This window comes from Salvelinus alpinus, chromosome 2 (assembly GCF_045679555.1).
Source record: "Salvelinus alpinus chromosome 2, SLU_Salpinus.1, whole genome shotgun sequence".
NCBI classification, from domain to species: domain Eukaryota; kingdom Metazoa; phylum Chordata; class Actinopteri; order Salmoniformes; family Salmonidae; genus Salvelinus; species Salvelinus alpinus.
Genome location: NC_092087.1, coordinates 105001537 through 105029058, shown reverse-complemented (window position 1 = coordinate 105029058; position 27522 = coordinate 105001537). Strand labels below are relative to the sequence as shown.

The 27522-nt window shown below is 44.8% G+C and overlaps 1 protein-coding gene across 1 annotated transcript in view; it reads right to left on the bottom strand.

Moving 5' to 3' along the window:
* Positions 1-27522, bottom strand: part of LOC139547594 (protein sidekick-1-like) — a 458168-nt gene that overhangs the window by 94034 nt on the left and 336612 nt on the right. Inside the window, exons 15-20 of the mRNA XM_071356530.1 lie at positions 27320-27467; positions 12864-13004; positions 10197-10378; positions 7586-7701; positions 5831-6026; positions 5470-5568 (exon numbers count right to left, since the gene is read on the bottom strand). Of these exons, the coding sequence (XP_071212631.1) occupies positions 5470-5568; positions 5831-6026; positions 7586-7701; positions 10197-10378; positions 12864-13004; positions 27320-27467 (882 nt within the window). The remainder of the gene's footprint in view (positions 1-5469; positions 5569-5830; positions 6027-7585; positions 7702-10196; positions 10379-12863; positions 13005-27319; positions 27468-27522) is intronic.

Here is a 27522-nt window from a genome sequence, read left to right as displayed (position 1 = left end):
GAGGTCTGATATAAGTTAGAGGTCTGATATAAGTTATAGGTCTGATGGAAGTTAGAGGTCTGATATAAGTTATAGGTCTGATATAAGTTAGAGGTCTGATATAAGTTAGAGGTCTGATGGAAGTTAGAGGTCTGATATAAGTTGTAGGTCTGATATAAGTTATAGGTCTGATATAAGTTATAGGTCTGATATAAGTTAGAGGTCTGATATAAGTTAGAGGTCTGATATAAGTTATAGGTCTGATATAAGTTAGAGGTCTGATATAAGTTAGAGGTCTGATATAAGTTATAGGTCTGATATAAGTTAGAGGTCTGATATAAGTTAGAGGTCTGATATAAGTTAGAGGTCTGATATAAGTTATAGGTCTGATGGAAGTTAGAGGTCTGATATAAGTTATAGGTCTGATATAAGTTAGAGGTCTGATATAAGTTATAGGTCTGATATAAGTTAGAGGTCTGATATAAGTTAGAGTTCTGAGAGAAGTTATAGGTCTGATATAAGTTATAGGTCTGATATAAGTTAGAGGTCTGATATAAGTTATAGGTCTGATGGAAGTTAGAGGTCTGATATAAGTTAGAGGTCTGAGAGAAGTTATTGGTCTGTTATAAGTTATAGGTCTGATATAAGTTATAGGTCTGATATAAGTTAGAGGTCTGATATAAGTTAGAGGTCTGATATAAGTTATAGGTCTGATGGAAGTTAGAGGTCTGATATAAGTTATAGGTCTGATATAAGTTAGAGGTCTGATATAAGTTAGAGGTCTGAGAGAAGTTATTGGTCTGTTATAAGTTATAGGTCTGATATAAGTTATAGGTCTGATATAAGTTAGAGGTCTGATATAAGTTAGAGGTCTGATATAAGTTATAGGTCTGATGGAAGTTAGAGGTCTGATATAAGTTATAGGTCTGATATATAGGTCTGATATAAGTTATAGGTCTGATGGAAGTTATAGGTCTGATATAAGTTAGAGGTCTGATATAAGTTAGAGGTCTGATATAAGTTATAGGTCTGATATAAGTTATAGGTCTGATGGAAGTTAGAGGTCTGATATAAGTTATAGGTCTGATATAAGTTATAGGTCTGATATAAGTTAGAGGTCTGATATAAGTTATAGGTCTGATGGAAGTTAGAGGTCTGATATAAGTTATAGGTCTGATGGAAGTTATAGGTCTGATATAAGTTAGAGGTCTGATATAAGTTAGAGGTCTGATATAAGTTATAGGTCTGAGGGAAGTTAGAGGTCTGATATAAGTTATAGGTCTGATATAAGTTATAGGTCTGATGGAAGTTATAGGTCTGATATAAGTTAGAGGTCTGATATAAGTTATAGGTCTGATATAAGTTATAGGTCTGATATAAGTTATAGGTCTGATATAAGTTATAGGTCTGATATAAGTTATAGGTCTGATGGAAGTTATAGGTCTGATATAAGTTAGAGGTCTGATATAAGTTATAGGTCTGATATAAGTTATAGGTCTGATATAAGTTATAGGTCTGATATAAGTTAGAGGTCTGTTATAAGTTAGAGGTCTGATGGAAGTTATAGGTCTGATATAAGTTAGAGGTCTGATATAAGTTAGAGGTCTGATATAAGTTATAGGTCTGATATAAGTTATAGGTCTGATATAAGTTATAGGTCTGATATAAGTTATAGGTCTGATATAAGTTAGAGGTCTGATATAAGTTATAGGTCTGATATAAGTTAGAGGTCTGATATAAGTTAGAGGTCTGATATAAGTTAGAGGTCTGATATAAGTTATAGGTCTGATATAAGTTAGAGGTCTGATATAAGTTAGAGGTCTGATATAAGTTATAGGTCTGATATAAGTTAGAGGTCTGATATAAGTTAGAGGTCTGATGGAAGTTATAGGTCTGATATAAGTTAGAGGTCTGATATAAGTTAGAGGTCTGATATAAGTTATAGGTCTGATGGAAGTTAGAGGTCTGATATAAGTTATAGGTCTGATATAAGTTATAGGTCTGATATAAGTTATAGGTCTGATATAAGTTAGAGGTCTGATATAAGTTATAGGTCTGATATAAGTTAGAGGTCTGATATAAGTTAGAGGTCTGATATAAGTTAGAGGTCTGATATAAGTTAGAGGTCTGATATAAGTTATAGGTCTGATATAAGTTAGAGGTCTGATATAAGTTATAGGTCTGATATAAGTTATAGGTCTGATGGAAGTTATAGGTCTGATATAAGTTAGAGGTCTGATATAAGTTAGAGGTCTGATATAAGTTATAGGTCTGATGGAAGTTATAGGTCTGATATAAGTTAGAGGTCTGATATAAGTTAGAGGTCTGATATAAGTTAGAGGTCTGATATAAGTTAGAGGTCTGATATAAGTTATAGGTCTGATATAAGTTCTAGTTCTAGAGACAGGTTCTAATGTTCTAGTGTTCTAGTGGAGAGTAGAGTTGTAGTGATCCAGTTCTAGAGCAGACTAGAGTCCTAATGCTGTAGTTCTACAGTAATCCAGGTAAGAGTTCTAGTGTTCTACTTCTAGAGCAGAGTAGTGTTCCATTGTTCTCATTCTAGACGAGAGTAGAGTTCTAGTGTTGTAGTTCTAGAGCAAGGTAGAGTTCTTGCGTTATAGTTCTAGAGATGGATTCTAATGTTCTAGTGTTCTAGTTCCAGAGCAGAGTAGATTTCTAGTGTTGTGGTTCTAGAGTAAAGTAAAATTCTAGTGCTAGAGTAGAATAGAGTTTTAGTGGTGTAGTTCTAGAGTAAAGTACAGTTCCAGTGTTGTAGTTCTAGAACAGAGTAGAGTCCTAGTATAACAGTATAGCTTCCGTCCCTCTCCTCGCCCCTACCTGGGCTCGAACCAGGGACCCTCTGCACACATCAACAACAGCCACCCTCGAAGCATCGTTACCCATCGCTCCACAAAAGCCATGGTCCCTGCAGAGCAAGGGGAACAACTACTTCAAGGTCACCGATTGAAACGCTATTAGCGCGCACCCCTCTAACTAGCTAGCCATTTCACATCGATTACACTAGTGCTGTAGTTCTACAGTAAACCAGGTTAGAGTTCCAGTGTTCTAGTTCTAGAGCAGAGTAGTGTTCCAGTGTTTTAGTTCTTGAGCAGAGTAGTGTTCCAGTGTTATAGTTCTTGAGCAGAGTAGTGTTCCAGTCTTCTAGTTCTAGAGCAGAGTAGTGTTCCAGTGTTCTAGTTATTGAGCAGAGTAGGGTTCCCGTGTTCTAGTTCTAGAGCAGAGTAGTGATCCAGTGTTCTAGTTCTAGAGCAGAGTAGTGTTCCAGTGTTCTAGTTATTGAGCAGAGTAGTGTTCCCGTGTTCTAGTTCTAGAGCAGAGTAGTGATCCAGTGTTCTAGTTCTAGAGCAGAGTAGTGTTCCAGTGTTCTAGTTCTTGAGTAGAGTAGTGTTCCAGTGTTCTAGTTCTAGAGCAGAGTAGTGTTCCAGTGTTCTAGTTATTGAGCAGAGTAGTGTTCCAGTGTTCTAGTTATTGAGCAGAGTAGTGTTCCCGTGTTCTAGTTCTAGAGCAGAGTAGTGATCCAGTGTTCTAGTTCTAGAGCAGAGTAGTGTTCCAGTGTTCTAGTTATTGAGCAGAGTAGTGTTCCCGTGTTCTAGTTCTAGAGCAGAGTAGTGATCCAGTGTTCTAGTTCTAGAGCAGAGTAGTGTTCCAGTGTTCTAGTTCTTGAGTAGAGTAGTGTTCCAGTGTTCTAGTTCTAGAGCAGAGTAGTGTTCCCGTGTTCTAGAGCAGAGTTCCCGTGTTCTAGTTATTGAGCAGAGTAGTGTTCCAGTGTTCTAGTTCTAGAGCAGAGTAGTGTTCCAGTGTTCTAGTTCTAGAGCAGAGTAGTGTTCCAGTCTTCTAGTTCTAGAGCAGAGTAGTGTTCCAGTGTTTTAGTTATTGAGCAGAGTAGTGTTCCAGTGTTCTAGTTCTAGAGCAGAGTAGTGTTCCAGTGTTCTAGTTATTGAGCAGAGTAGTGTTCCCGTGTTCTAGTTCTAGAGCAGAGTAGTGATCCAGTGTTCTAGTTCTAGAGCAGAGTAGTGTTCCAGTGTTCTAGTTATTGAGCAGAGTAGTGTTCCAGTGTTCTAGTTATTGAGCAGAGTAGTGTTCCCGTGTTCTAGTTCTAGAGCAGAGTAGTGATCCAGTGTTCTAGTTCTAGAGCAGAGTAGTGATCCAGTGTTCTAGTTCTAGAGCAGAGTAGTGTTCCAGTGTTCTAGTTATTGAGCAGAGTAAAGGTCTAGGCTCTATTTTCGGCAGGTGCAAACGTTAGTTTGCAATTTCATCATGTAAAATCTGGCGCACTGGTATTTTCCTGCTGTAACGCCAGGTTCTGCAATTTACCTGTCAGCTCGCTTGCTCTGAGGTGGGTGGGGTGGCAATATCTGAGGTGTGTCCTTAAAAACAAGCGCAGCGGTGATCATTTCATGAAGCGTTAAAGGGAAGTTTTTTAAGACCCACAAAAAGCAGGTCTTATCGGTAACCCGGTTGGTGATGGCGTGTGTTGTGAAGCACAGCCGATACACAGCGCCCATGGAAGGAGAGATGTGTCTTATGTGATGATTCATCTCCTTTTTAGAAACACTAAATCATCATTGGTTTCCTGCCATTTCGTTTCATTGGATTAAGGGGTTTTTAAATGGACAATATTTTTGGAGGCTTTTGCCTTTTCATTATTCACAAGTCACATACCTGTATTTCACTTGTTCAAGGAGGCTTTTCCATCCCCATTTTCAAAGAGCGGCCCTTGTCCAATTACCAAAGACAGGCTCGTCCTATCTCAGTCCTTCTATAATGCCATATCAACGGAGGATTGTTTTAAGAATCTGCCTCACATAGGCAACGCTACAACTGACAGGAGCCTAGTACGTTGTATAGACGTTGTATTGTATAGACGTTATTCATAAACACATTTAGGCCTACGTGAGCACACAGTGCCATGGAACGAGAAAATACATTTAGTTCTGTAGCAGAGTTCTAGTGTTGTAGTTCTAGAGCAGAGTTCTAGTGTTTTAGTTCTAGAGCAGAGTTCTAGGGTTGTAGTTCTAGAGCAGAGTTCCAGTATTGTAGTTCTAGAGCAGAGTTCTAGTGTTGTAGTTCTAGAGCAGAGTTCCAGTATTGTAGTTCTAGAGCAGAGTTCCAGTATTGTAGTTCTAGAGCAGAGTTCCAGTATTGTAGTTCTAGAGCAGAGTTCTAGTGTTGTAGTTCTAGAGCAGAGTTCCAGTATTGTAGTTCTAGAGCAGAGTTCCAGTATTGTAGTTCTAGAGCAGAGTTCTAGTGTTGTAGTTCTAGAGCAGAGTTCCAGTATTGTAGTTCTAGAGCAGAGTTCTAGTGTTTTAGTTCTAGAGTATAGTTCTAGTGTTTTAGTTCTAGAGTATAGTTCTAGTGTTGTAGTTCTAGAGCAGGATTCTAGTATTGTAGTTCTAGAGAAGGGTTCTAGTGTTGTTGTTCTAGAACAGGGTTCTAGTGTTGTAGTTCTAGAGCAGTGTTCCATCTCACCTGTGATGATGCCGTTCTTGTCTTTAGGCTCTGCCCAGCTCACCCTCAGAGACGTGTCCAGGATCTCAGTGAAGCTCAAGTGACCCACCGGACCTGGTGCTGTACACACACACACACGCACACGCGCACACGCGCACACGCGCACACACGCACACACGCACACACGCACACACGCACACACGCACACACGCACATACAATCAATATCTGTTGTACATGAATTATACCCACCGTTAACCCTGAAACACACCCTACACCACCGTTAACCCTGATACACACCTTACACCCCATCAATATCTATTGTACAATACCCCAATCCCAGAGAGGGAGAGAGAAGTGTGTGTGTGTGTGTGTGTGCGTACTGTCTTCGTGTGTCTGTAGCAGTATGGGAGGGCTCTTGGGTCCATCGCCGGGCGTGGTGAAGCAGAGGGCGGAGCCTAGATACCAGGTGAACTTCCTGAGTCCAACAACCAATCCGGTGAGGCGGGAACCGGGGTAGTCGGGGGTGATGGTCACTATGGTTACAGCTTCGGGGTAGTGCTCCGGCCAGACTAGCAACTGAATGAGAGAGAGGGGAAGATAGAGGGGTGAGGGGAGTGAGAGAATAGAGAGGAGAGAGGGGAGAAAGAGGGGAGAGAGGAGAGAGAGGGGAGAGAGAGGGGAGGAGAGAGAGAGGAGAGAGAGGGGAAAGAGAGGAGAGAGAGGAGAGAGAGGGGAAGGAGACAGGAGAGGAGAGAGGGAAGAGGGGAGAGAGAGAGGGGAGAGGGGAAGATAGAGGGGTGAGGGGAGTGAGAGAATAGAGAGGAGAGAGGGGAGAAAGAGGGGAGAGAGGAGAGCGAGGGGAGAGAGAGGGGAGGAGAGAGAGAGGAGAGAGGGGAAAGAGAGGAGAGGAGAGAGAGAGGAGAGAGGGGAAAGAGAGGAGAGGAGAGAGAGGGGAAGGAGACAGGAGAGGAGAGAGGGAAGAGGGGAGAGAGAGAGGGGAGAGGGGAGGAGAGAGGGGAGAGGGGAGAGAGAGAGGAGAGAGAGGGTAAGGAGAGAGGAGAGGGGGAAGAGAGGGGAGAGAATTGAGGGGAGAGGGGGAGAGAGAGGGGAGGAGAGGGCGGAGAAAGGGAGGGGGGAGGAGAGAGAGAGTGGGGAGATGTTTCAGAAATACATGAACACACACATCCTGAACAATGTGGGCTAACCATAACCATGTGCTAACCATAACCATGTGCTAACCCTAACCATGTGCTAACCCTAACCATGTGCTAACCCTAACCATGTGCTAACCCTAACCATGTGCTAACCCTAACCATGTGCTAACCCTAACCATGTGCTAACCCTAACCATGTGCTAACCCTAACCATGTGCTAACCCTAACCATGTGCTAACCCTAACCATGTGCTAACCCTAACCATGTGCTAACCCTAACCATGTGCTAACCCTAACCATGTGCTAACCCTTACCCTGGACTAACCCTAAAACTGGGATAACCCTTATCCTCGGCTAACCCTAACTCTTACCCTGGGTTAACCCTAAAACTGGGATAACCCTTATCCTTGGCTAACCCTAACTCTTACCCTGGGCTAACCCTAAAACTGGGATAACCCTTATCCTCGGCTAACCCTAACTCTTACCCTGGGTTAACCCTAAAACTGGGATAACCCTTATCCTCGGCTAACCCTAACTCTTACCCTGGGTTAACCCTAAAACTGGGATAACCCTTATCCTCGGCTAACCCTAACTCTTACCCTGGGCTAACCCTAAAACTGGGATAACCCTAACCCTGTCTCTGGTTGATTGACTGTTTCCTACCTTGTATCTCTGGTTGATTGTCTGTTTTCTACCTTGTATCTCTGGTTGATTGACTGTTCCTACCTTGTATCTCTGGTTGATTGACTGTTTCCTACCTTGTATCTCTGGTTGATTGTCTGTTTTTCTACCTTGTGTCCCTGGTTCATTGACTGTTTCCTACCTTGTACCCCTGGTTGATTGTCTGTTTCCTACCTTGTATCCCTGGTTGATTGACTGTTTCCTACCTTGTATCTCTGGTTGATTGTCTGTTTCCTACCTTGTATCTCTGGTTGATTGTCTGTTTCCTACCTTGTATCTCTGGTTGATTGGCTGTGTCCTACCTTGTATCCCTGGTTGATCCCGTTGATGAACTGCTGAGGCGGAGGGTTCCAGGTGAATCTGATCTTGGAGGAGCTGACTGCTGTTACCTCTACAGCCTGAGGGGGCGCTGTGGGGACTGGAGAGACACAGAGAGAGACAGGAAGAGGACACGTCAGAAACGCACACTCTGGTTGCATGCAAAGAACCTATAATTTCTCCTGAAGTGTGCACTTGTTCACTTCCCATCACTCATTTGAAAAGAAATGACCTCTATTAACCTAGTGTAAACTCCCTCTAATAATATAGTGTAAACTCCCTCTAGTGTAAACTCCCTCTAATAATATAGTGTAAACTCCCTCTAGTGTAAACTCCCTCTGTGAATATAGTGTAAACTCCCTCTAGTGTAAACTCCCTCTATTAACATAGTGTAAACTCCCTCTATTAACATAGTTTAAACTCCCTCTATTAACATAGTTTAAACTCCCTCTATTAACATAGTGTAAACTCCCTCTATTAACATAGTGTAAACTCCTTCTATAAAACATACTGTAGTGTAAACTCCCTCTATGAATATAGTGTAAACTCCCTCTAATAATATAGTGTAAACTCCCTCTAGTGTAAACTCCCTCTGTGAATATAGTGTAAACTCCCTCTATTAACATAGTGTAAACTCCCTCTATTAATATAGTGTAAACTCCCTCTATTAATATAGTGTAAACTCCCTCTATTAACATAGTGTAAACTCCCTCTATTAATATAGTGTAAACTCCCTCTATGAATATAGTGTAAACTCCCTCTATTAACATAGTGTAAACTCCCTCTATTAATATAGTGTAAACTCCCTCTATGAATATAGTGTAAACTCCCTCTATTAACATAGTGTAAACTCCCTCTAGTCTAAACTCTCTCTATTAACATAGTGTAAACTCCCTCTATTAACATAGACAAACAATGTCCATGAATGAAAATTCACATAATAATTCAGACTTCCTGTTGCTGCAAGATTATGTATAGTGTATATAGTGTATAGTACCTACCTCCCTGTAGTGTGTACTCAGTAACAGCAGTACTATATTCCCCCAGGCCTGCAGCAGTGTATAGTGTATATAGTGTATAGTACCTACCTCCCTGTAGTGTGTACTCAGTAACAGCAGTACTATACTCCCCCAGGCCTGCAGCAGTGTATATTGTATATAGTGTATAGTACCTACCTCCCTGTAGTGTGTACTCAGTAACAGCAGTACTATATTCCCCCAGGTCTGCAGCAGTGTATAGTGTATATAGTGTATCGTACCTCCCTGTAGTGTGTACTCAGTAACAGCAGTACTATACTCCCCCAGGCCTGCAGCAGTGTATAGTGTATATAGTGTAAAGTACCTACCTCCCTGTAGTGTGTACTCAGTAACAGCAGTACTATATTCCCCCAGGCCTGCAGCAGTGTATAGTGTATATAGTGTATAGTACCTACCTCCCTGTAGTGTGTACTCAGTAACAGCAGTACTATATTCCCCCAGGCCTGCAGCAGTGTATAGTGTATATAGTGTATAGTACCTACCTCCCTGTAGTGTGTACTCAGTAACAGCAGTACTATATTCCCCCAGGCCTGCAGCAGTGTATAGTGTATAGTGTATATAGTGTATAGTACCTACCTCCCTGTAGTGTGTACTCAGTAACAGCAGTACTATATTTCCCCAGGCCTGCAGCAGTGTATAGTGTATATAGTGTAAAGTACCTACCTCCCTGTAGTGTGTACTCAGTAACAGCAGTACTATATTTCCCCAGGCCTGCAGCAGTGTATAGTGTATATAGTGTATAGTACCTACCTCCCTGTAGTGTGTACTCAGTAACAGCAGTACTATATTCCCCCAGGCCTGCAGCAGTGTATAGTGTATATAGTGTATAGTACCTACCTCCCTGTAGTGTGTACTCAGTAACAGCAGTACTATATTCCCCCAGGCCTGCAGCAGTGTATAGTGTATAGTGTATATAGTGTATAGTACCTACCTCCCTGTAGTGTGTACTCAGTAACAGCAGTACTATATTTCCCCAGGCCTGCAGCAGTGTATAGTGTATATAGTGTATAGTACCTACCTCCCTGTAGTGTGTACTCAGTAACAGCAGTACTATATTTCCCCAGGCCTGCAGCAGTGTATAGTGTATATAGTGTATAGTACCTACCTCCCTGTAGTGTGTACTCAGTAACAGCAGTACTATATTCCCCCAGGCCTGCAGCAGTGTATAGTGTATATAGTGTATAGTACCTACCTCCCTGTAGTGTGTACTCGGTAACAGCAGTACTATATTCCCCCAGGCCTGCAGCAGTGTATAGTGTATATAGTGTATAGTACCTACCTCCCTGTAGTGTGTACTCAGTAACAGCAGTACTATATTCCCCCAGGCCTGCAGCAGTGTATAGTGTATATAGTGTATAGTACCTACCTCCCTGTAGTGTGTACTCAGTAACAGCAGTACTATATTCCCCCAGGCCTGCAGCAGTGTATAGTGTATATAGTGTATAGTACCTACCTCCCTGTAGTGTGTACTCAGTAACAGCAGTACTATACTCCCCCAGGCCTGCAGCAGTGTATAGTGTATATAGTGTATATAGTGTATATAGTGTATAGTACCTACCTCCCTGTAGTGTGTACTCAGTAACAGCAGTACTATATTCCCCCAGGCCTGCAGCAGTGTAAGCAGCCAGTTGTATCTGGTACTGAGTCCAGATAATGAGGTCTGATAACAGACAGTAGTTCGTCTCTGGACTAGAGATATTCATCTCTTGGTACTCTCCTGGTAGACCTGCCAGCCGATACCTACACACACACACACACACACACACACACACACACACACACACACACACACACACACACACACACACACACACACACACACACACACGCACACGCACACGCACACGCACACGCACACACACACACACACAGAGAATGAAAAAGCAATCTGCAATTTTTACTGTAGTGTACTGTAGGATACTGTCGTATTTACAGGCATCTACAGTATAATTACAGTAGTAAAAAAAAAATGTAGCATATACTATAAATCAAATGAAATCGAACTGTATTTGTCACATGCGCCGAATACAACAGGTGTAGACCTTACCGTGTAATGCTTACTTACAAACCCTTAACCAACAATGTAGTTACTAAATAAACTAAAGTAAATACAACTTTTTTTTAAATCAAAAAGTAACACAATAAAATGGCATAACAATAATGGGGCTATAAACAGGGGGTATTACAGTAACTAATGTAGTGTTTTTGCAGAGTGTAGTATACTGTAGTATGTATAGGTATCTATGGTATACTTACTGTAGTAAAATAAAACTATAAGATATACTACAGTAACTAATGTAGTGTGTTTTTGCAGAGTGTAGTATACTGTTGTATTTATAGGTATCTATGGTATACTTACTGTAGTAAAAGAAAACTATAAGATATACTATAGTACCTAATGTAGTGTTTTGCAGATTGTAGTATACTGTAGTATTTATAGGTATCTATGGTATACTTACTGTAGTAAAATAAAACTATAAGATATACTACAGTAACTAATGTAGTGTGTTTTTGCAGAGTGTAGTATACTGTTGTATTTATAGGTATCTATGGTATACTTACTGTAGTAAAATAAAACTATAAGATATACTACAGTAACTAATGTAGTGTGTTTTTGCAGAGTGTAGTATACTGTTGTATTTATAGGTATCTATGGTATACTTACTGTAGTAAAAGAAAACTATAAGATATACAATAGTACCTAATGTAGTGTTTTGCAGATTGTAGTATACTGTAGTATTTATAGGTATCTATGGTATACTTACTGTAGTAAAATAAAACTTTAAGATATACTATAGTAACTAATGTAGTGTGTTTTTGCAGATTGTAGTATACTGTAGTATTTTTAGGTATCTATGGTATACTTACTGTAGTAAAAGAAAACTATAAGATATACTATAGTTACTAATGTATTGTGTTTGCTGCGTTGTCTTTGACATAGAATTGGAGGCTTTTTACTTGAGGAAACCTACTGGAGAAATGCTTAAATGACATATTTTCCACATAGCCTGTATGTAGGGAGGACTGGGGTCTTTACTGTAACCTGTATGTAGGGAGGACTGGGGTCTTTACTGTAACCTGTATGTAGGGAGGACTGGGGTCTTTACTGTAACCTGTATGTAGGGAGGACTGGAGTCTTTACTGTAACCTGTATGTAGGGAGGACTGGGGTCTTTACTGTAACCTGTATGTAGGGAGGACTGGGGTCTTTACTGTAACCTGTATGTAGGGAGGACTGGAGTCTTTACTGTAACCTGTATGTAGGGAGGACTGGGGTCTTTACTGTAACCTGTATGTAGGGAGGACTGGAGTCTTTACTGTAACCTGTATGTAGGGAGGACTGGGGTCTTTACTGTAACCTGTATGTAGGGAGGACTGGAGTCTTTACTGTAACCTGTATGTAGGGAGGACTGGAGTCTTTACTGTAACCTGTATGTAGGGAGGACTGGGGTCTTTACTGTAACCTGTATGTAGGGAGGACTGAGGTCTTTACTGTAACCTGTATGTAGGGAGGACTGGGGTCTTTACTGTAACCTGTATGTAGGGAGGACTGGGGTCTTTACTGTAACCTGTATGTAGGGAGGACTGGAGTCTTTACTGTAACCTGTATGTAGGGAGGACTGGGGTCTTTACTGTAAACTGTATGTAGGGAGGACTGGGGTCTTTACTGTAAACTGTATGTAGGGAGGACTGGGGTCTTTACTGTAAACTGTATGTAGGGAGGACTGGGGTCTTTACTATAACCTGTATGTTTCTCACTTATGGGTGGCACACATTTGGATATGTGGGGGGGGGGGGGGGGGGGGATGGTAAGGCATATGCAAATTAAATAATGTTGTAAAAAACAGGTTTGGTGTTTTTGCGGACAGTAGTTTTTTTTTTTGGGGGGGGGGGGGGGGTAATACTGTAGTATTTACTATTTACTGCATCTAGCTCCAACACCCCTCCTACCTGCTAGCTCCAACACCCCTCCTACCTGCTAGCTCCAACACCACTCCTACCTGCTAGCTCCAACACCCCTCCTACCTGCTAGCTCCAACACCCCTCCTACCTGCTAGCTCCAGCACCACTCCTACCTGCTAGCTCCAACACCCCTCCTACCTGCTAGCTCCAACACCCCTCCTACCTGCTAGCTCCAACACCCCTCCTACCTGCTAGCTCCAACACCCCTCCTACCTGCTAGCTCCAACACCCCTCCTACCTGCTAGCTCCAACACCCCTCCTACCTGAGAACGTATCCTCTCAGCACTCCATTGAGCTGTGGTTCTGGGGGAGGCTGCCACTGGACCATGATAGACTGGTTGGTCCGACCCGACGCCACCATGTTCTTAGGAGGAGCGCTGGGAGCCTCCTCTCTCAGCATCAACCTGGGAGGACACAAACACAACACATTGTAGATGGACCGATTCTATAGCACACATATATAGGTCGGCGCACAATTGGCCCAGCGTCGTCTGGGTTTGGCCGGGGTAGGCCGTCATTGTAAATAAGAATTTGTTCTTAACTGACTTGCCTAGTTAAATAAAGGTTCAATAAAATAAAATAAAAATATATATATTTAGTTTCTCAGGGATTCCCAGTGGTTCCATGTGTTTTATCCAGAGCTATTGCACCTGACAACCTGACAACATGTCAACTAATTATCAAGCCCTTGATGAGGTGAATCAGGTGAGTTAGGCTCTGGGTCAAACACATGGACCGGCTGGGGATCAGGTGAGTTAGACTCTGGGTCAAACACATGGACCGGTTGGGGATCAGGTGAGTTAGACTCTGGGTCAAACACATGGACCGGCTGGGGATCAGGTGAGTTAGGCTCTGGGTCAAACACATGGACCGGCTGGGGGATCAGGTGAGTTAGACTCTGGGTCAAACACATGGACCGGTTGGGGATCAGGTGAGTTAGGCTCTGGGTCAAACACATGGACCGGCTGGGGGATCAGGTGAGTTAGGCTCTGGGTCAAACACATGGACCGGCTGGGGATCAGGTGAGTTAGTTGAGGGCTACAACACAATTGCAAAATGTCTAGGGGGTCACCGAGGACAGGTTTGAAAACCACTGGCCTAATCTCTCTCTCAACGTCACTGATTGGCCAGAAAGTCCTGCTGCTGTCCAAATAAATGGCACCATATTCCCTATATAGTGGACTCCTTTTAACCAGGACCCACAGTGCACTATGTAGGGAATAGACTCCCTTTAACCAGGACCCACAGTGCACTATGTAGGGAATAGACTCCCTTTAACCAGGACCCACAGTGCACTATGTAGGGAATAGACTCCCTTTAACCAGGACCCACAGGGCACTATGTAGGGAATAGACTCCCTTTAACCAGGACCCACAGGGCACTATGTAGGGAATAGACTCCTTTTAACCAGGACCCACAGTGCACTATGTAGGGAATAGACTCCCTTTAACCAGGACCCACAGTGCACTATGTAGGGAATAGGATGTGGTTTGGGACAAAGCCCTGGTCTCCCAGTTCTGAATCAGTCTCTCATTAGAAGGGAAGGATGAAAACTCTCCTCTACTGTACTGCAATACTGAAGATTACTCTCCCTCCCCCCTCCCTCCCTCTATCTCCCCCGTCTCTCTCTCCCTCCCTCCCTCCCTGTCTCTCCCTCCCTCCCTCCCTCCCTCATCTCTACCAGTGTAGTTCAGTAGTAACTTTAACAGACAACTGTTACTATGAATGATTATGAAACTGTCTACTCTATTAAATATAACTACCATTATATCATCATTTATTCCCTCCCTCCCTCCCTCCCTCCCTCCCTCCCTCCCTCCCTCCCTCCCTCCCTCCCTCCCTCCCTCCCTCCCTCCCTCCCTCCCTCCCTCCCTCCCTCCCTCCCTCCCTCCCCCAATAGACAGGACTGCAGTGCAGTGTGTCTTTATTAGATAAATCAGTATTAGTTAGGATGACTGCAGCTATGTGCTAGGTGGCTACATCTCTCGCTCTATCATCCTCTCTCTGTCCATCCTCTCTCATCCCTTTCTATCCATCCTCTCTCATCTCTCTCTGTCCATCCTCTCTCTCTATCCATCCTCTTCTCTCCATCTCTACTCAGTAATTTAGGCTCTTCCGCCCCCCGTTGTTTTTCAGGTAACTTTGACTGGGTCGTTAACACCCAGTGTTGAGCCGGTCCATTCCACTGTGTTAAGCATCTCTCACCCTAACCCCAGTGTTGAGCCGGTCCATTCCACTGTGTTAAGCTGTTCACCCTAACCCCAGTGTTGAGCCGGTCCATTCCACTGTGTTAAGCATCTCTCACCCTAACCCCAGTGTTGAGCCGGTCCATTCCACTGTGTTAAGCATCTCTCACCCTAACCCCAGTGTTGAGCCGGTCCATTCCACTGTGTTAAGCATCTCTCACCCTAACCCCAGTGTTGAGCCGGTCCATTCCACTGTGTTAAGCATCTCTCACCCTAACCCCAGTGTTCAGCCGGTCCATTCCACTGTGTTAAGCGGTTCACCCTAACCCCAGTGTTGAGCCGGTCCATTCCACTGTGTTAAGCATCTCTCACCCTAACCCCAGTGTTCAGCCGGTCCATTCCACTGTGTTAAGCGGTTCACCCTAACCCCAGTGTTGAGCCGGTCCATTCCACTGTGTTAAGCATCTCTCACCCTAACCCCAGTGTTCAGCCGGTCCATTCCACTGTGTTAAGCGGTTCACCCTAACCCCAGTGTTGAGCCGGTCCATTCCACTGTGTTAAGCGGTTCACCCTAACCCCAGTGTTGAGCCGGTCCATTCCACTGTGTTAAGCGGCTCACCCTAACCCCAGTGTTGAGCCGGTCCATTCCACTGTGTTAAGCATCTCTCACCCTAACCCCAGTGTTCAGCTGGTCCATTCCACTGTGTTAAGCGGTTCACCCTAACCCCAGTGTTGAGCCGGTCCATTCCACTGTGTTAAGCGGTTCACCCTAACCCCAGTGTTGAGCCGGTCCATTCCACTGTGTTAAGCGGCTCACCCTAACCCCAGTGTTGAGCCGGTCCATTCCACTGTGTTAAGCATCTCTCACCCTAACCACAGTGTTGAGCCGGTCCATTCCACTGTGTTAAGCGGTTCACCCTAACCCCAGTGTTGAGCCGGTCCATTCCACTGTGTTAAGCGGTTCACCCTAACCACAGTGTTGAGCCGGTCCATTCCACTGTGTTAAGTGGTTCACCCTAACCCCAGTGTTGAGCCGGTCCATTCCCCTGTGTTAAGCGGTTCACCCTAACCACAGTGTTGAGCCGGTCCATTCCCCTGTGTTAAGCGGTTCACCCTAACCACAGTGTTGAGCAGGTCCATTCCACTGTGTTAAGCATCTCTCACCCTAACCCCAGTGTTGAGCCGGTCCATTCCACTGTGTTAAGCATCTCTCACCCTAACCCCAGTGTTGAGCCGGTCCATTCCACTGTGTTAAGCATCTCTCACCCTAACCCCAGTGTTCAGCCGGTCCATTCCACTGTGTTAAGCGGTTCACCCTAACCCCAGTGTTCAGCCGGTCCATTCCACTGTGTTAAGCGGTTCACCCTAACCCCAGTGTTGAGCCGGTCCATTCCACTGTGTTAAGCGGTTCACCCTAACCCCAGTGTTGAGCCGGTCCATTCCCCTGTGTTAAGTGGTTCACCCTAACCCCAGATACTTGTTCTCCCCACTGTATATGTAACACGCGTGAGCCCTTTACTATTGCCTATTCACCATAACCACAGCCATATGGCACACACCCCGTTTCAGCTTTAGGACTGTCTGGTTTCTCTGATGGCCCTTTCCCCTCTCTGGATTACATTTACAGATTTATTTTACACTCAGTAAGTCTCTCTGTCTCTCTGTCTCTGTGTCTCTCTCTGTCTCTGTCTCTGTGTCTCTCTCTCTGTCTCTGTGTCTCTGTGTCTCTCTCTCTGTCTCTGTGTCTCTCTCTCTCTCGGTCTCTGTGTCTCTCTCTCTGTCGCTGTGTCTCTCTCTCTCTGTCTCTGTCTCTGTCTCTCTCTCTCTGTCTCTGTGTCTCTGTCTCTGTGTCTCTCTCTCGGTCTCTGTGTCTCTCTCTCTGTCTCTGTCTCTGTCTCTCTCTCTCTGTGTCTCTCTCTCTGTCTCTGTCTCTGTGTCTCTCTCTCTCTGTCTCTGTCTCTCTCTCTCTGTCTCTGTGTCTCTCTCTTTGTCTCTCTCTCTCTGTGTCTCTCTCTCTGTCTCTGTCTCTCTCTCTCTGTCTCTGTCTCTCTCTCTCTGTCTCTGTGTCTCTCTCTCTGTCTCTCTCTCGCTGTCTCTGTGTCTCTCTCTCTGTCTCTGTGTCTCTCTCTCGGTCTCTGTCTCTGTCTTTCTGTCTCTGTGTCTCTCTCTCTGTCTCTGTCTCTGTGTCTCTCTCTCTGTCTCTGTCTGTCTGTCTCTGTGTCTCTCTCTCTGTCTCTGTGTCTCTCTCTCGGTCTCTGTGTCTCTCTCTCTGTCTCTCTCTCTCTGTGTCTCTGTGTCTCTCCCTCTCTCTCTGTCTCTGTGTCTCTCTCTCTCTGTCTCTGTGTCCCTGTGTCTCTGTGTCACTCTATGTCTCTCTCTCTCTCTTTCTCTCCCTCTCTCGCCACCCCTCTCCCTAAATCTATCTCTCCCTATCTCCCTAAATCTCTCTCCACTCTCTCTCCCTCCCCTCTACCTCTCCATCCCTCCCCCTAAATCTCTCTCCCTGTCTCTGTCTTGGGCTCTGTCTTTTCTCTCTCTCTCCCACCATCCCCCTCTTTAAGCAGCTAAGCGATTCTCCATAAGCTTTTTAGACATTAGCCGTAGCGTGGTGATCTGTGTGCGTGCGTGTGCACATGTGTGTGTGTGTCTGTGTGTGTGTATACTGTGTGTGTGTGTGTGTGTGTGTGTGTGTGTGTGTGTGTGTGTGTGTGTGTGTGTGTGTGTGTGTGTGTGTGTGTGTGTGTGTGTGTGTGTGTGTGTGTGTGTGTGTGTGTGTGTGTGTGTGTGTGTATATACTGTATGTGTGTGTGTGTGTATACTGTATGTGTGTGTGTGTGTATACTGTATGTGTGTGTGTGTACGCTGTATGTGTGTGTGTGTACACTATGTGTGTGTGTGTGTGTGTGTGTGTGTGTATACTGTATGTGTGTGTGTGTGTGTGTGAGTCATCACTGATGGAATAAGGCATTACCACAACATACTGGATGTGGATGGTGTATACTGGAGGTGGATGGTGTATAATGGAGGTGGATGGTGTATAATGGAGGTGGATGGTGTATAATGGAGGTGGATGGTGTATACTGGAGGTGGATGGTGTATACTGGAGGTGGATGGTGTATAATGGAGATGGATGGTGTATAATGGAGCTGGATGGTGTATAATGGAGGTGGATGGTGTATAATGGAGGTGGATGGTGTATACTGGAGGTGGGTGGTGTATACTGGAGGTGGATGGTGTATAATGGAGCTGGATGGTGTATAATGGAGCTGGATGGTGTATAATGGAGGTGGATGGTGTAAAATGGAGGTGGATGGTGTATAATGGAGGTGGATGGTGTATACTGGAGGTGGATGGTGTATACTGGAGGTGGATGGTGTATAATGGAGATGGATGGTGTATAATGGAGGTGGATGGTGTATACTGGAGGTGGATGGTGTATAATGGAGGTGGATGGTGTATAATGGAGGTGGATGGTGTATACTGGAGGTGTATGGTGTATAATGGATGTGGATGGTGTATAATGGAGGTGGATAGTGTATACTGGAGGTGGACGGTGTATAATGGAGGTGGATGGTGTATACTGGAGGTGGATGGTGTAAAATGGAGGTGGATGGTGTATACTGGAGGTGGATGGTGTATAATGGAGGTGGATGGTGTATAATGGAGGTGGATGGTGTATACTGGAGGTGGGTGGTGTATACTGGAGGTGGATGGTGTATAATGGAGCTGGATGGTGTATAATGGAGCTGGATGGTGTATAATGGAGGTGGATGGTGTAAAATGGAGGTGGATGGTGTATACTGGAGGTGGATGGTGTATACTGGAGTTGGATGGTGTATACTGGAGGTGGATGGTGTATACTGGAGGTGGATGGTGTATAATGGAGGTGGATGGTGTATACTGGAAGTGGATGGTGTATAATGGAGATGGATGGTGTATAATGGATGTGGATGGTGTATAATGGAGGTGGATGGTGTATAATGGAGTGGGATGGTGTAAAATGGAGGTGGATGGTGTATACTGGAGGTGGATGGTGTATAATGGAGGTGGATGGTGTATACTGGAGGTGGATGGTGTATACTGGAGGTGGATGGTGTATAATGGAGGTGGATGGTGTATAATGGAGGTGGATGGTGTATACTGGAGGTGTATGGTGTATAATGGATGTGGATGGTGTATAATGGAGGTGGATGGTGTATAATGGAGTGGGATGGTGTAAAATGGAGGTGGATGGTGTATAATGGAGGTGGATGGTGTATAATGGAGGTGGATGGTGTATAGTGGAGGTGGATGGTGTATACTGGAGGTGGATGGTGTATAATGGAGGTGTATGGTGTATAATGGATGTGGATGGTGTATAATGGAGGTGGATGGTGTATAATGGAGGTGGATGGTGTATAATGGAGGTGGATGGTGTATACTGGATGGACACCTGACCACTTGTGGTAGCAGTTCACCCAGAGCTTCTGACTTGTTTTAAATACTAGATATCTCTGTCCCTCTCTCACAGTCTCAGTCATATTCTTCTATGAAAACAGTGTGTGTGTGTGTGTGTGTGTGTGTGTGTGTGTGTGTGTGTGTGTGTGTGTGTGTGTGTGTGTGTGTGTGTGTGTGTGTGTGTCTGTGTGCCTGTGTGCCTGTGTGCCTGTGTGTGTGTGTGTCTGTGTCTGTGTCTGTGTCTGTGTCTGTGTCTGTGTGTGTGTGTGTGTCTGTGTGTGTGTGTGTGTGTGTGTGTGTGTGTGTGTGTGTGTGTGTGTGTGTGTGTGTGTGTCTGTGTGTGTGTGACCTTGGTCTGTGGAGGGTGGCATCGTTGCAGCTGAGGCCAGATGCCACCTCATTACCGATGGCAACCCACACCAGGGAAACGAGCGTTCAACAACATTAGACACAGAAAGAATGTCTACAGTTTGTGTGAATAGCATGGAACGCTCTGCTAAAGATTGATGATGATTGATGGAAACAGAGGGAGAGGGAGGGGGAGAGAGAGAGGGAGAGAGAGAGAGAGGGAGCGGGAGAGAGAGAGAGAGGGAGAGAGAGGGAGAGAGAGAGGTAGAGAGACATGGAGAGAGAGGGAGAGAGAAAGGGAGAGAGAGGGAGAGAGAGGGAGAGGGAGGGGGAGAGGGAAGGTGAGGGGGAGAGGGAAGGTGGGGGGGAGAGGGAGAAAGGGAGGGGGAGAGAGAGGGAGAAAGGGAGGGGGAGAGAGAGGGAGAGGGACGGGGAGAGGGAGGGGGAGAGGGAAGGTGGGGGGGAGAGAGGGAGAGAGAGAGGGAGAGAGGGAGAGGGAGAGAGAGAGAGAGAGAGGGAGAGGGAAGGTGAGCGGGAGAGGGAAGGTGGGGGGGAGAGGGAGAAAGGGAGGGGGAGAGAGAGGGAGAAAGGGAGGGGGAGAGAGAGGGAGAGGGACGGGGAGAGGGAGGGGGAGAGGGAAGGTGAGCGGGAGAGGGAAGGTGAGGGAGAGAGGGAGGGGGAGAGAGAGGGAGAGGGCGAGAGAGGGAGGGGAGAGGGAGGGGGAAGGTGAGGGGGAGAGGGAAGGTGAGGGGGAGAGGGAAAGAGAGGGGGAGGGGGAGAGGGAGAGGGAGAGAGAGAGAGAGGGAGGGGGAGAGGGAGAGAGAGAGAGAGGGAGGGGGAGAGGGAGGGGCGGGGGAGAGATTGAAAGTCATTTTAAGTCCTTTTAAAAGTAGTTTCTTTTTAACCAAAAGGAAAAAGTTTGAGAGTTCCATTCCTCAGTCCTGATTTATCTGCCATTTATGCAGATTCCTTCCCTTTAAACGGTTTCTCTTTTACCACGTTAATGGTGTGTGTTTGTGTGTGTGTGTGTGTGTGTGTGTGTGTGTGTGTGTGTGTGTGTGTGTGTGTGTGTGTGTGTGTGTGTGTGTGTGTGTGTGTGTGTGTGTGTGTGTGTGTGTGTGTGTGTGTGTGTGTGTGTGTGTGGTAATTGGCTACTTCAATAAGGTTTCTCAGTTTGGAGTTAATCTGGGGTCCTTTGATCAGACAGGGACTCTCCTTGGACACCTTGACTCTAAGGACCCCACGTCTCCATGGAGACTGTTGCCGTAACGACTCCCTGGTCACCCAGAGAGACGGAGAGAGAGAGAAATAAGAAATATATTGTTTTCTTGGTGTGATGCAGTCTAACAGTGGACTGTAGTGTGACATCATCCAGTCTAACAGTGGACTGTAGTGTGACATCATCCAGTCTAACAGTGGACTGTAGTGTGACATCATCCAGTCTAACAGCAGACTGTAGCGTGACATCATCCAGTCTAACAGTGGACTGTAGTGTGACATCATCCAGTCTAACAGTGGACTGTAGTGTGACATCATCCAGTCTAACAGCAGACTGTAGTGTGACATCATCCAGTCTAACAGTGGACTGTAGTGTGACATCATCCAGTCTAACAGCAGACTGTAGCGTGACATCATCCAGTCTAACAGTGGACTGTAGTGTGACATCATCCAGTCTAACAGCAGACTGTAGCGTGACATCATCCAGTCTAACAGTGGACTGTAGTGTGACATCATCCAGTCTAACAGTGGACTGTAGTGTGACATCATCCAGTCTAACAGTGGACTGTAGTGTGACATCATCCAGTCTAACAGTGGACTGTAGTGTGACATCATCCAGTCTAACAGTGGACTGTAGTGTGACATCATCCAGTCTAACAGCAGACTGTAGTGTGACATCATCCAGTCTAACAGCAGACTGTAGCGTGACATCATCCAGTCTAACAGTGGACTGTAGTGTGACATCATCCAGTCTAACAGCAGACTGTAGCGTGACATCATCCAGTCTAACAGTGGACTGTAGTGTGACATCATCCAGTCTAACAGTGGACTGTAGTGTGACATCATCCAGTCTAACAGTGGACTGTAGTGTGACATCATCCAGTCTAACAGCAGACTGTAGTGTGACATCATCCAGTCTAACAGCGGACTGTAGTGTGACATCATCCAGTCTAACAGCAGACTGTAGTGTGACATCATCCAGTCTAACAGCGGACTGTAGTGTGACATCATCTCCCTCTCTGTCTCTCTCTCTCTCTCCCTCTCTCTACCTCCCTCTCTCTCTCTCGCTCTACCTCCCTTTCTGTCTCTCTATCCTTCTCTACCTCCTCTCTCTCTCTCTCTACCTCCCTCTCTCTCTCTATTTCTACCCCCTCTGTCTCTCTCTCTCTCTCTACCTCCCTATCTCTCTCTGTCTCTGTCTGCTGAACAGATTACAATGTGTTTGTAGAAATTGAGAAACACATATTATTGTATTTCTGTCAGTTATTTCTGGCCTCAAATCAAACTGTCTGGTTAAAGCAGCTGGACACTAATAATAACATAGATATATAGAGAGAGAGAGACAAAGGAGGGGAGAGAGAGATTTAGGGAGAGGAGGGGAGAGAACGAGAGAGAGAGAGAGAGAGCGAGAAAGAGAGATATTTAGGGATGTAGGGATGGAGAGAGAGGGGGGGGAGATATAGAGAGATAGATTTAGGGATGTAGGGAGAGGGATGGAGAGAGAGGGGGGGAGATATAGAGAGATAGATTTAGGGATGTAGGGAGAGGGATGGAGAGAGGGGGGGGATATAGAGAGAGAGATTTAGGGATGTAGGGAGAGGGATGGAGATAGAGGGATGGAGAGAGAGGGGGAGATATAGAGAGAGAGATTTAGGGATGTAGGGAGAGGGATGGAGATAGAGGGGGGAGAGAGAGGGGGAGATATAGAGAGATAGCTTTAGGGATGTAGGGAGATGGATGGAGAGAGAGGGGGGAGAGAGAGGGGGAGATATAGAGATATAGATTTAGGGATGTATCATCTATAAGACTCTACTAGGTAAAACCCTGCCTTATCTCAGCTCACTGGTCACCATAGCAGCACCCACCCGTAGCACACGCTCCAGCAGGTATATTTCACTGGTCACCGCCAATGCCAATTCTCCTTTGGCTGCCTCTCCTTCCAGTTCTCTGCTGCCAATGACTGGAACGAATTGCAAAAATCACTGAAGCTGGAGACTCTTACCTCCCTCACTAGCTTTAAGCACCAGCTGTCAGAGCAGCTCACAGATCACTGCACCTGTACATAGCCCATCTGTAAATAGCCCATCCAACTACCTCATCCCCATACTGTTATTTAGATGTGTTGCTCTTTTGCACCCCAGTATCTCTACTTGCACATCATCATCTGCACATCTATCACTCCAGTGTTAATGCTAAATTGCCTCTATGGCCTATTTATTTCCTTACCTCCCTAATCTTACTACATTTGAACACGCTGTACATAGATTTTTCTATTGTGTTATTGACTGTTTGTTTATGTGTAACTCTGTGTTGTTGTTTTTGTCGCACTAATTTACTTTATCTTGGCCAGGTCGCAGTTGTGAATGAGAACTTGTTCTCAACTGGTCTACCTGGTTAAATAAAGGTGGAATATATATATATATATATATATTTTAAAGACTACATTACATAACCCTGCAACTGGCCTACCTGGTTAAATAAAGGTGGAATATATATATATTTATATTTTAAAGACTACATTACATATCCCTGCAACTGGCCTACCTGGTTAAATAAAGGTGAAATATATATATATATATATATATATATTTTAAAGACTACATTACATAACCCTGCAACTGGCCTACCTGGTTAAATAAAGGTGAAATATATATATATATATATATATTTTAAAGACTACATTACATATCCCTGCAACTGGCCTACCTGGTTAAATAAAGGTGGAATATATATATATTTATATTTTAAAGACTACATTACATATCCCTGCAACTGGCCTACCTGGTTAAATAAAGGTGAAATATATATATATATATATATATTTTAAAGACTACATTACATATCCCTGCAACTGGCCTACCTGGTTAAATAAAGGTGGAATATATATATATTTATATTTTAAAGACTACATTACATATCCCTGCAACTGGCCTACCTGGTTAAATAAAGGTGAAATATATATATATATATTTTAAAGACTACATTACATATCCCTGCAACTGGCCTACCTGGTTAAATAAAGGTGGAATATATATATATATATATATATATATTAAAGACTACATTACATATCCCTGCAACTGGCCTACCTGGTTAAATAAAGGTGGAATATATATATATATATATTTTTTAAAGACTACATTACATATCCCTGCAACTGGCCTACCTGGTTAAATAAAGGTGAAATATATATATATATTTTAAAGACTACATTACATATCCCTGCAACTGGCCTACCTGGTTAAATAAAGGTGGAATATATATATATATATATATATATTAAAGACTACATTACATATTCCTGCAACTGGCCTACCTGGTTAAATAAAGGTGAAATATATATATATATATTTTAAAGACTACATTACATATTCCTGCAACTGGCCTACCTGGTTAAATAAAGGTGAAATATATATATATATATATTAAAGACTACATTACATATCCCTGCAACTGGCCTACCTGGTTAAATAAAGGTGAAATATACAGTGGGGAGAACAAGTATTTGATACACTGCCGATTTTGTAGGTTTTCCTACTTACAAAGCATGTAGAGGTCTGTAATTTTTATCATAGGTACACTTCAACTGTGAGAGACGGAATTTAAAACAAAAATCCAGAAAATCACATTGTATGATTTTTAAGTAATTAATTCGCATTTTATTGCATGACATAAGTATTTGATCACCTACCAACCAGTAAGAATTCCGGCTCTCACAGACCTGTTAGTTTTTCTTTAAGAAGCCCTCCTGTTCTCCACTCATTACCTGTATTAACTGCACCTGTTTGAACTCGTTACCTGTATAAAAGACACCTGTCCACCCACTCAATCAAACAGACTCCAACCTCTCCACAATGGCCAAGACCAGAGAGCTGTGTAAGGACATCAGGGATAAAATTGTAGACCTGCACAAGGCTGGGATGGGCTACAGGACAATAGGTAAGCAGCTTGGTGAGAAGGCAACAACTGTTGGCGCAATTATTAGAAAATGGAAGAAGTTCAAGATGACGGTCAATCACCCTCGGTCTGGGGCTCCATGCAAGATCTCACCTCGTGGGGCATCAATGATCATGAGGAAGGTGAGGGATCAGCCCAGAACTACACGGCAGGACCTGGTTAATGACCTGAAGAGAGCTGGGACCACAGTCTCAAAGAAAACCATTAGTAACACACTACGCCGTCATGGATTAAAATCCTGCAGCGCACGCAAGGTCCCCCTGCTCAAGCCAGCGCATGTCCAGGCCCGTCTGAAGTTTGCCAATGACCATCTGGATGATCCAGAGGAGGAATTGGAGAAGGTCATGTGGTCTGATGAGACAAAAATAGAGCTTTTTGGTCTAAACTCCACTCGCCGTGTTTGGAGGAAGAAGAAGGATTAGTACAACCCCAAGAACACCATCCCAACCGTGAAGCTTGGAGGTGGAAACATCATTCTTTGGGGATGCTTTTCTGCAAAGGGGACAGGATGACTGCACCGTATTGAGGGGAGGATGGATGGGGCCATGCATCGCGAGATCTTGGCCAACAACCTCCTTCCCTCAGTAAGAGCATTGAAGATAGGTCGTGGCTGGGTCTTCCAGCATGACAACGACCCGAAACACGCAGCCAGGGCAACTAAGGAGTGGCTCCGTAAGAAGCATCTCAAGGTCCTGGAGTGGCCTAGCCAGTCTCCAGACCTGAACCCAATAGAAAATCTTTGGAGGGAGCTGAAAGTCCGTATTGCCCAGCGACAGCCCCGAAACCTGAAGGATCTGGAGAAGGTCTGTATGGAGGAGTGGGCCAAAATCCCTGCTGCAGTGTGTGCAAACCTGGTCAAGAACTACAGGAAACGTATGATCTCTGTAATTGCAAACAAAGGTTTCTGTACCAAATATTAAGTTCTGCTTTTCTGATGTATCAAATACTTATGTCATGCAATAAAATGCGAATTAATTACTTAAAAATCATACAATGTGATTTTCTGGATTTTTGTTTTAAATTCCGTCTCTCACAGTTGAAGTGTACCTATGATAAAAATTACAGACCTCTACATGCTTTGTAAGTAGGAAAACCTGCAAAATCGGCAGTGTATCAAATACTTGTTCTCCCCACTGTATATATATTACAAGCTCCTGCATGTAATCACTAGCTGACACCTTTGCTGACAAAGTGTGTGCGTGTATCCCACTTCTCTTTAACCCTCAGAAGCACGCACGCACGCACGCACGCACACACACACACACACACACACACACACACACACACACACACACACACACACACACACACACACACACACACACACACACACACACACACACACACACACACACACACACACACACACACACACACACACACACACACACACACACACACAGACACACACACACACTTACAGAAGCCTCAGTATCGTACTGATGAATATAAATTGCTCATTTCAGAGTAAATGGATCCCAAACAAAATACCTCCCTGCCTCTCCCCTCTTTCTCTCTCCTCTCCTCTCCTCTCATCCCCTCTTTCTCTCTCCCCTCTCCTCTCTCCTCCCCTCCTCTTCTCTTCTCCTCTCCTCTCCTCTCCTCTCCTCTCCCCTCTTTCTCTCTCCTCTCCTCTCCTCTCCTCTCCTCTCCTCTCCTCTCCTCTCCTCTCCTCTCCTCTCCTCTCCTCTCCCTCTCCTCTCCTCTCCCTCTCCTCTTCTCCTCTCCCCTCTCCTACTCTCTCCTCTCCTCTCCTCTCCTCTCCTCTCCTCTCCTCTCCTCTCCTCTCCTCCTCTCCCTCTCCCCTCTCCTCTCCTCTCCTCTCTCCTCCTCTCCTCTCCTCTCCTCCTCTCCTCTCCTCTCCTCTCCCCTCCTCCTCTCCTCTTCCCTCCTCTCCTCCTCTCCTCTCCCCTCCCCTCCTCTCCCCTCCTCTCCTCTCTCCCCTCCTCTCCCCTCCTCTCCTCTCCTCTCCTCCTCTCCTCTTCTCTTTCATCTAGTCTGTTCTCTGAAAGTCACTCCATTGTTGTGTAATATGCAGAACGGTGATTCTGAGCAGAAGCACTAATATCCATAACATACACACGTGACTCACACACACACGTGACTCACACACACACACATAACACGTGACTCACACACACACACATACGTGTGTATGTGTGTGTGTGTGAGTCACGTGTGTGGGTGAGTCACGTGTGTATGTGTGTGTGTGTGTGTGTGAGTCATGTGTGTGTGTGTGAGTCACGTGTATGTGTGTGTGTGTGTGTGTGAGTCATGTGTGTGTGTGTGAGTCACGTGTATGTGTGTGTGTGCATGAACCAAGTCCAGCCCTTACCTCAGTGTATAATATGTGCCTGTGTATAATCTGTGTCTGTGTGTCTATGTGTGTCTGTGTATAATGTGTGCCTGTGTATAATCTGTGTCTGTGTGTCTATGTGTGTCTGTGTATAATGTGTGTCTGTGTATAATCTGTGTCTGTGTGTCTATGTGTGTCTGTGTATAATGTGTGTCTGTGTATAGTTTGTGTCTGTGTATAATGTGTGTCTGTGTATGTGTGTTAGTCCCGCCCTTACCTCTGTGTCTCGCCGCTGTATTGGCCGCGGCCCACTTGATTGACAGCACAGAGTCTGAACTGATAGGTCCTGGCAGGGGTGAGCCCGCCCACCGTCACCTGTGTCACAACAGGGCCCACCTCCGACGTGTACACCTTCCACGGAGAGTCTTACGAGACATGACATAAAGGGGTTATAGCAGGACATAAAGTTCCAAAGTCAAA